At 39.5% G+C, this 10,032-nt stretch overlaps 1 protein-coding gene and 1 long non-coding RNA gene across 2 annotated transcripts; one reads left to right on the top strand and one right to left on the bottom strand.

The window, feature by feature from the left end:
* Positions 1-1,183: 1,183 nt before the first annotated feature.
* Positions 1,184-5,134, bottom strand: LOC137100385 (uncharacterized). Its single transcript, XR_010910889.1, has 3 exons — positions 5,041-5,134; positions 2,294-2,331; positions 1,184-1,768 (listed from the first exon to the last, which is right to left on the bottom strand). It is a non-coding gene; the product is annotated as an uncharacterized lncRNA (long non-coding RNA).
* Positions 5,055-9,817, top strand: LOC137100316 (major histocompatibility complex class I-related gene protein-like). Its single transcript, XM_067478075.1, has 8 exons — positions 5,055-5,194; positions 5,384-5,650; positions 6,609-6,887; positions 7,319-7,618; positions 8,040-8,168; positions 8,253-8,291; positions 8,422-8,461; positions 9,046-9,817. The coding sequence occupies exons 1-7, from the start codon at positions 5,143-5,145 to the stop codon at positions 8,454-8,456; spliced, it is 1,101 nt and encodes a 366-aa protein (XP_067334176.1). The 5' UTR covers positions 5,055-5,142; the 3' UTR covers positions 8,457-8,461; positions 9,046-9,817.
* The last annotated feature ends 215 nt before the right edge of the window (positions 9,818-10,032 follow it).

Raw genomic sequence — 10,032 nt, 5'->3', positions numbered from 1 at the left:
GTAGATCTGGTCTACACACTTTATGCTATATATTTTCAAATGTATTTTCTTCATAACTGCAAAAAATTAAGGATTTGAGGTTGATGTTCTCACCTGTTGACCAGGCACAGATCAAATACCACACTTAGACCGTTCAGATTAGATCTAGATTATAAAAGAGACACTAGAGAATAATTTAAACATAGTTTGTGAGGTTTATATTCTGAAAACTTAAAACACTGACACCTGTGAGTCTTACATCTCTTGGTCCTGATCACTGCTTGTCAAGTTTAATGATGATTATGATGTCAATGTCAACACCAGAGACACATAGTCAAAAATAACGGCTTCACTCATACAAATGTGAATTCTAATGTTTTCAATTTAAATTATAGGTTTGAGACTTTGAGAAGTTACCAATTTGTGGTATTTTAAATATTGTAAGAGTAAAAATCGACAATTCTTATTATAAAACCTTATTATTTACAACTGCAGAAGTGCACATACAGTTATCTCGTTTGCAGTTTTGTAATATGTAAAAAAAAATAGTGAAATGCCATTTTAATTCTTATTTAAATTCAATTCTCCACAATCTGGCAACTCAAAATCTGTCCTTCCTCTCTGAGAGAGAAAAACCCATGGAATTGTTATGAGTTAACCACCTGTCAGCACATAAAGTTGTTAAAATGAGACATTTGACACTTATTTTTTTATTATTGTTTTGCCAGAATTACCACAATAAACATTGTTTAAAATACATTGTTTTCTTATGTGAGTACTTTTACTGTTGTACTTTAGGTAGAATGTCAATAATCTGACTGTTGTTGGAGTTTGAAGTGGTACTGGATCATTTCTTAAGCCAATACTTGCACTTGTACTTCAGTATTGAGTTTGTGTATTTCCACCACCTCTGTGCACAGTGTATCACATTCTTTCTTTGTAGCTGCAGGCTGCTCAGAGTGGACATGCTGACCCTTGACCTCCATAACATTATTAAGACCACCGTTATTAATGATGTGGCTGATCAGTGTATGCCACAATTTAATCTATCTAAAAAACATAAGGAGACTAACTCTTCCATTAAGAAGCTGAATATAATTTAAACTCATACATTTAGCTAAATCCACAATAGATGACCGTGTTGTTTCCCACTTTGATTTTAATTTTGCTTCATAACAGAAGTTTGTCTTCAATTTTCAATCGTTATGCTTCAAGATGATTCTAAATTTAGCTAGAAACTGGCGGGGTCTTATTTCAATATACACGAACATGAGAATTATCAGCTGTGACCCCGTTAAGTGAGAATGAGGACTGACCCCACGTGAGCTTCCACACATCTTTGTGTCTAAAGCCCAAAAGCACCTGGGGCAAACGGCAACAGGCTGAATGTATTTACATGCTGACAATAAGGTAAATTAAGTTGTTGTCCTAGAAAATACAACAAAGGCAACAAACAAATTATAAACACAACTATAAGGCAAAAGAGCTGCAGGAGGAGAGATTTGGGATTGATGAGGTTTAAACCAACCAAAAGAGGCTCAGTCTGTCTGCAAGATGAGCAAATGTTAAATGCACTTACTGAAGTAAATAAGTCACTTTGAGCTCATTTGACCTAATAACCTGATACCTGCCACATTTAGCAGCAACAAACACTTTAGATAACTGGAGTTCAGTATTAGAGGTGCAGTGGTCCAATCTTCTTCAGACACACTGGAGACAAATGGGGACAACGTGTTTAAGGTCCTGCCACAGCATCATGTTCCCCTCAGTTATGGAAAGTCGCCCAGGCCTGTAGAATCAGGGGGAGTTTTCTTACTATATATACAGTAACTAATAAACACAAAGTTAAAAACACAGTTTAACGAAGTAAAAAAAAAAGTAAAGTAGGTTTAGAAATAACTTTAGAGAAACTCTGTTTAGGTAGGAATAAAAAGTAGCCCCACTTGTACTATTACTGCACATTTTCACATTTTTCCTTTATACTTGTGATAATGTGCTGACAATGTCTTGCTATTTCACATACAGTAAATAGATTCTGAACTTTAAATTTAATAGATAATTTTTATCTTGCAGTGTTAGTATGTTACTTTTTGGAAAATTTATAGTAAACATAAGGTTCCTAAGCTTTCTAACCAGTCACTCACATCACTTCTTTTGTGTACTGAGTACTGTGATTTAACCACAGTGTCACTGCATCTTGTAGTTACACTGAGATGATACTTTTATTATGTATGTGAAATATAAGCATCAGCTGCATATAAAAAACAGGATGACATTTGTACATTATGCAGCCTGATAATAATGACGTACTCACTGTGACTGTAGGAGCTGAATTTGTGTGTGAGTCTGAAGCTGGAAACAGAAGAATTAGGTAAATTAATTTAAAATTTAGATGATCAGTAATAAGTCAAGTCAAGTCAAGTGGCTTTTATTGTCATTTCTACTATACACAGTGGTACACAGTACACAGTAGAAACGAGATAACGTTCCTCCAAGAACCAAGGTGCTACAAACAACACAAGCTATAATAAAGTGCATCGAGTGCAACCAAGTGCAAACAGTGCAGACGAAAAAAAACAGTACAGAGGGACAGTGTAGACAGACAACACAAGTAACACAGGACAGGACACAAGACACAAAACCCAAGACAGTGCCGACCAGTAAACCTACTGTATACTATTTTACAGTACAGTACAGTTCAGTTAAGTGTGCTAGGGGTGTTAAAAACAAGAGCAGCATGTAAACGGTATAGTGCATTTAAATGTCCAGCATGTAAAAAAAGTGCAATTGCATTGGAATGTGCAAAAAACAGCAGGTAAACAGTGTAGTGCAGTAAATGTAGAATGATAAAAGTAAATAATAATAAATAAGTGGTGGTGGAATGAGATGAGTAGTGAGTGATGAGAATGTGCTGAGTTCGTTTGCAGTGTGTTTAAGTTCTATTTCAGTTCTGTGTGTTGAGGAGCCTGATGGCTTGTGGGAAAAAACTGTTGCATAGTCTGGATGTGGTGGCCCGAATGCTTCGGAACCTCTTTCCTGATGGCAGGAGTGTGAAGAGTGTGTGTGATGGGTGTGTGGGGTCGTCCACAATGCTGTTGGCTTTGCGGATGCAGCGTGTGGTGTAAATGTGCATGATAGAGGGCAGAGAGACTCCGATGATCTTCTCAGCTGTCCTCACTATCCTCTGTAGGGTCTTGCGATCCGCGACGGTGCAGTTCCCAAACCAGGCAGTGATGCAGCTGCTCAGGATGCTCTCAATGGTCCCTCTGTAGAACATGGTCAGGATGGGGGGAGGGAGATGGGCTTTCCTCAGCCTTCTCAGGAAGTAGAGACGCTGCTGGGCCTTCTTGGTGATGGAGCTGGTGTTGACTGACCAGGTGAGGTTGTCCGCCAGATGAACACCAAGGAATTTGGTGCTCTTGACTATCTCCACTGAGGATCCATCGATGATCAATGGAGAATGGTCACCCTGTGCTCTCCTGAAGTCCACAACCATCTCTTTAGTTTTGTCAACGTTCAGAGACAGGTTGTTTGCTCCACACCAGGCTGTTAATCGTTGCACCTCCTCTCTGTAGGCTGACTCGTCGTTCTTGCTGATTAGACCCACCACGGTCGTGTCATCAGCAAACTTGACTATGTGGTTTGAGCTGTGCATTGCTACACAGTCGTGCGTCAGCAGAGTGAACAGCAGAGGGCTGAGCACACAGCCCTGAGGGGCCCCAGTGCTCAGTGTGGTGGTGCTGGAGATGTTGTTCCCGATCCGGACTGACTGGGGCCTCCCAGTCAGGAAGTCCAGAATCCAGTTGCAGAGGGAGGTGTTCAGGCCCAGTATGCTCAATTTCTCGGTCAGGTGCTGAGGGATGATTGTGTTGAATGCTGAGCTGAAGTCAATGAACAGCATTCGTACGTATGAATCCTTACTGTCCAGGTGGGTGAGGGCCAGATGGAGGGTCGTGGAGATGGCATCGTCCGTGGAACGATTTGGACGATACGCAAACTGCATGGGGTCCAGGGAGGTTGGGAGTTGGGTCTTAATGTGCCTCATGACGAGCCTCTCGAAGCACTTCATCACGATGGGTGTGAGCGCGACGGGACGGTAGTCATTGAGGCAGGAGACAGTAGACTTCTTAGGCACAGGCACGATGGTCGTTGCCTTGAGGCACGTAGGAACAACGTTGCTGCTCAGGGAGATGTTGAAGATGTCTGTAAAGACATCCGCTAGCTGCACATTCCCTGAGCACTCTGCCAGGAATGTTGTCTGGTCCAGCAGACTTCCATGGGTTAACTCTGCATAGAGTTTTCCTCACTTCAGCTGTGGTTAGACAGAGCACCTGGTCACTGGGAGGTGGAGTGGACTTCCTCGCCTTCACGTTGTTCTGTGCCTCAAACCGGGCGTAGAAGTGGTTCAGCGCATCTGGGAGGGAGGCGTCCCGGTCACAATCAGGTGAAGTTGTCTTGTAGTTCGTGATCGCCTGGATGCCCTGCCACATGCGCCGGGTGTCTCCGCTGTCTTCGAAGTGGTCGTGGATTTTCTTTGAGTGTGCGCGCTTTGCCTCTCTAATGGCACGGGACAGTTTGGCCCTTGCTGTTCTCAAGGCCGTCTTGTCTCCTGTTCTGAAGGCAGCGTCTCTTTGTTTCAGCAGCGCACACACATTGGCATTTATCCACGGCTTCCTGTTGGAGCGTGTAGTGATGGTCTTGGAGATGGTCACATCGTCAACGCACTTGCTGATGTAGCTGGTTACTGTTGACGTGTATTCCTCCAAGTTGATGGAATCGCCGTTGGTTGCGGCCTCCCTAAACATAATAATAATAATAATAATAATATGACACACGGCACTAGAATTTCAATCATTCCAGTTTTCCTAATAACAAAATAGTAAAAATCACTTTTTCATATGAGATGTTTTCCCTTATGTGATAGTTGTGAAACCTAATTACGTCAAGAAGATGTGGACACAGGAACAGCCCATGACCATTGCGTTTCCCTCTTCTTGTCTAGGAAATTAGTTTTTTATAACAATTACGCTGAACACGCACACACAAAAATGTAAATCTTACCATACTGAATTAATTCCTAACACTTGGATTCATCCGTCTCCTACCGCGGAGACGCATCTGCAGCAACTCGGTGTTTTCTCCAGCCGTCTTTCTTAAAGCAGCATGAAGACGCCATTGTTGTTGCTTGTCTTCTTCTGTCACCTTTCATCTCCACGTAAGGCGACTCTTTACTTCACTTTCCCTCGGGTCCGCATCCGGACTCTGCATCGCCGTCCTCACACTTGGAATTCGGTTTCACTTTTACGTCAGCTTCGTAAAACTGATTCATCTTGCGCAGCCAGTGTGTTTGTGATAAGTGCGATGAATGCGTGTGAATTATGATTATGTAATATTTCTCCCACAGTGAATCACACTTTGAAGTTTTTCCTCATGGCATCTTCTGGAACCTCAAACCTCCCAGATTTTCTGGCTGTCGCTGTGGTTAATGACATTGAGACGGGTTACTGCGACAGCAGCAATAAAACGGAAGTGAAACAGGATGCGTGGAAACGGTTGTTGGGTGACAATCCGCCGCTGTCCGAGTTCTTCACTCGGATATGTTTAACAACTATGCCCAAGCTGTTCAGGGCCAAGCTCCACACTGTCACGCAGCCCCTCAACCAAAGTGGAGGTACAGTAGTTTTCCACCAAACTATTGTTTCTTATTATGACCTGTCCCTCTTAAAGTACAAGTACCAACCATGCTCATAACTGAAAAAAGCTTCAATTGAGTTGTCATATTATTCAACAAGTTGTAAAAGTCACTCTAGTCACATATAATGCATGGCAACTTATGACTGGTCATTATTTACACCAACATTATCACTTAATATTTCTATTGTCATGGAGGACAAGGGTCAGCATGTCCACTCTGAGCAGTCTGCAGCTACACATCAAAATGTGATACTTTGTGTGCAAAAGTAGTAGAAGTACACAGACTTAATACGGAAGTAAAAGTACGGAGCAAATGATCTACATTTGACTTAAAGTATAATAATAAAAGTAAAACAAAAAGGTGATTAACACGTAATGGTACTTGAATATTTTTTACTTCAGAATTATGTTATAAAAACATATTTAACTTAAACTATCAGGTAGTAATATTTTGGTGATCATGCCTATAATTTGCAACCATTCAAATAAAGAGAAAAACACTGAAGGTCTGCCAGTCTTGAGATTGTCTGGGATTTCAGCAGGTTTTTAGTAATCTTAACTCCAACTGAGGTAGAGCGTTGAGGTAGAATGTTAGTTTTGTATTAAGTTCTAATTAAAATGTTCTAATTAAATTATTTTTGGTACATTTAAACTGATTTTTTTTTTTTCATTTGAGCCACTGTAATACTTAAGTCATGTGTTTTCTCCCTATGAAAAAAGATGTTTACCTCTTCTTGACACCAGGACCATTTGTAGATTTCATTTGGACCTAAGAGAAAAGAAAATAAACTGGTGAATGCCCAACATATCTTAATCCACATGTAAGCTACTACAGAGCACGAGGCTCAATATTTTTGATATCATCTTTTTCGGTGAGTATAGTCTATATCAACTATTCACCATTGGTAATTATTGTCTGTCTCCTTCTCTCTCAGGAGTCCACATTTTACAGCGAATGTGCGGCTGTGTTTGGGACCAAAATACAGGAAAGACTTCAAGTTTTTTAAAGTATGGTTATGATGGAGAGGACTTTATAAAACTGGACCTGAAGAAAAAGTCTTGGGATGCTCTGGTACCACTAGCTGTTCATACCAAACTGCAATGGGATACTGACAAACACAGAATAACAAAGACTGAGAGCTTCTTTGCAAATCGGTGTCTTCCATGGCTGAAGACGTATGTGGAGTATGGGAATAGCTCTTCACTTATAACAGGTAGAATCACATAATCTGACGCAACAGTGGTTTCATGGACAGTTTAATTTAGTACTCAAACTGGTGTATTCACTAAATCGGAAGTTAAGCCTAATTTAGTCATGAAATCTCTAGTTTACAATGTTTGACTGCTGTGAACCACACAAAAAGCTAATTCTTCCTGTGACAGTAATGAGGTTTTTGACAGTAATGGTTTACACAATGTACAGTAATAATTTTGGCAATACCTCACCACAGCCTTTCTTTGTTTTCTCTGGACAGCAAATGATGAATTGCCACAAAACTGTGTAAAAATATTGATAGTGTCCAGAGAAGTCATTCTCTGACATCCTGATTTCCTTTGCTTCCCTCTTTGTTATCTTCCTTCTTTTTCTACCCAATTTACTCTTGCTTTTTCAATTTTTCTCCCTTTTCCACTGTCTCTCCTCCAGTTCCTCCCTCAGTGTCTCTGCTCCAGAAGTCTCCGTCCTCTCCAGTCAGCTGCCACGCTACAGGTTTCTACCCTGACAGAGCCACAATGTTCTGGAGGAAAGATGAAGAGGAGCTTCATGAGGACGTGGACCATGGAGAGATCCTCCCCAACCATGATGGAACCTTCCAGATGAGAGTTGATCTGAACATTTCATCAATCAAACCTGAAGACTGGAGGAGATACGACTGTGTGTTTCAGCTCTCTGGTGTTGATGACATCATCACTAAACTGGACAAAGCTGTGATCAGGACCAACTGGGGTAAGACAGAGATAAATACAGTGAAACAGCCTTAATCAGAATCATTATTGGCATCACTTTCTTTGCAAATTGATTAACAAATCAAAAACTGATGCATCTCATTACCAAATATTCAGACCAGGATTTGAAGTAGACCAGGATGTTAACTCATAGCACGGAATTTTAAATGCTTATTCTTAAATTGGGCTAACAGAATTATTACTTTTTTATTTTTATACATTCATCTCATGGTACCATTATAAAAATGTTGGTAATTTGTACAACACAAAAAACAAATTGTTTCTCAGCTTTGAGCCAATCTACGTGTTAAGAGTTAATATATTTGATGTGCTCCATATAAACAAATTTATTCCTTAAATCAAACATATTAATTTCCATCCAATGGTAGTTGTAAATTTTAAATGTTCTGTTCTGGTTCCAGTTCCTCCCTCACAGGTTCCTGCTGGTGCTGTCATTGGAGTTGTTGTAGGACTGATGCTGCTGTCAGTCTGCATCACTGGACTCTTCATCTGGTGGAAGAAGAAGAAAAAGGTTTTCACGTCTTACAAAGGTATCAACTCCACTGTTGGATTTAACATCTGGGTTCAGCTTAAGGATATTTATATACCATTTATAACTGGTCTCTGTGTTTCAGGGTTCAGACCTACAAACAGTTTCCCACAGTTTTCAAAAGGTATATTGTCTTATTCACAATTAATTAGGTTTAGTATTTGATGTTAATGCTGATTGAAGTCATGACTTTCATAGAATTACTGTCAGTTTTAAATAAATGATTTTAATTGTTTTTCTCCTGCTAACTTCAGACTTTTCATCAAGCACAAATTCAGCTCCTGACTGATCACAGTGAGTATTTCAGATATTCTGTGGACACCATTCTTGCAGAATGTGAAGTTCATTCTTGAAACAAATCAAATAAGCAAATATCATTTCAATTCTGGGAAAGCAATTTTCAGCTAGTCAACCATAGGCAGCAGTGAAGCTCAATACTCAATTACAAGTCAAATGCTGCATTCAAAGTTTTATGTAAATAACAGTAATGACGTAAAACACACTTAGGGATATAAGTAGTTTAGTACTGTGGTCGCTTACTAATGGGCTAAAGGGTGACTCAAAGAATATAGGAAGCCTTGAGAGTATTTGAAAAGAACAAATTTAATTCTGCTGCTTTTTTGTAAAGTACAAAAAACTGGTAACCACTGGCCGACGCTCAAACAGTTTATTTTCATACACATTTGATTGTCAAATCTTTATCTGAAAAAGAATAGCTCTCCAATAAATGTAATGTAAGAGTAAATAATTTACCTCCAACTTGCGCCTAAGAACATTATTCACTCTCTCATACAATCAACTATAATAATATTCAGTGTGAACTCAGTGTGAACTTCACCATGTGTTCTTCTTGTTCCTTTATTAATGTGTCTTGACAGGCTCCCAGGGACAATTAGAGAAGGACGTAAGTCACTGTGGCATCAGAGCTGTTCTTGCAGTTGATTCTCAGCATCTGAGGATAAGTCAAAGTGGACAAGTACCATATGAATAAATATAATTACCATGGAAAGTCCTCCAGGAGGTACAGTACCACATATGCAGGTAAAACCATTAGTAAAAGCATTAGAACCACCTTTTAATATTGTAAAACAAGTATAACTCCATCACCTACTGTGACCACTATCACTTTTTTCACAGTCACAACTGAAACGCTGAGAAACTGTAAACTTGTAACAGCATCATTCATGGCAGATCGGCTGCATTTGATTGCATTAGATTGTACAGGTGGTCATAAAGTTTTGGCTGATCGGTGTACATCGTTAAGACATCGGGATGTTTTCTAATGTGTTGTCTCTGATGATGATCAGTAGTAACAGTACATAGCAGAATTAGTAGAAACATAATCATATCTCATAAACAAGTTCTCTTAACATTTAGCATTTTAAAATGCCAGCTGTAAACACAAAGTCCCTTCAGTGTGTCATAAAGTAGCGTATTGTAGTTAAATGTTGGGTTTGTTTGTTCTGAATTGTGACATAATGAGCTTGCTGCCATTACCTGTATACACACATTTTTACATTATTGCACATTTCCAAAGCATCTTCCTGAAAAATGCCAGATCTGATCTGCACTGACATCTGAAGATGTTTCCAAATGTTTTATACTAAATCTTTTTGGCTCTTTCATTAAATCATTTATTGTTCAAGCTTGTCATGGAGCTGTATTAAACTAAATAATATTCAGTTTCTAATGTTTTCTGCTCTTTGTTTTGTTCATCCACGTAAACTGAGAAAACAAATCAAGCTGTCATTTTCGAATTTCCACAGAAAATGAATCCACATTACAAGAACAGTGAGGTTTAAGGTTCTTCTCTGACAAAAGTCAATCAATTGTGACACAACTATTACTTTTTTAAAGAGCTCTGT

The sequence above is a fragment of the Channa argus genome, chromosome 1 (genome assembly GCF_033026475.1).
Source record: "Channa argus isolate prfri chromosome 1, Channa argus male v1.0, whole genome shotgun sequence".
Lineage (NCBI taxonomy): Eukaryota > Metazoa > Chordata > Actinopteri > Anabantiformes > Channidae > Channa > Channa argus.
Note: the sequence above shows the minus strand (reverse complement) of the source record. Positions and strands in the feature narration are given on the sequence as shown.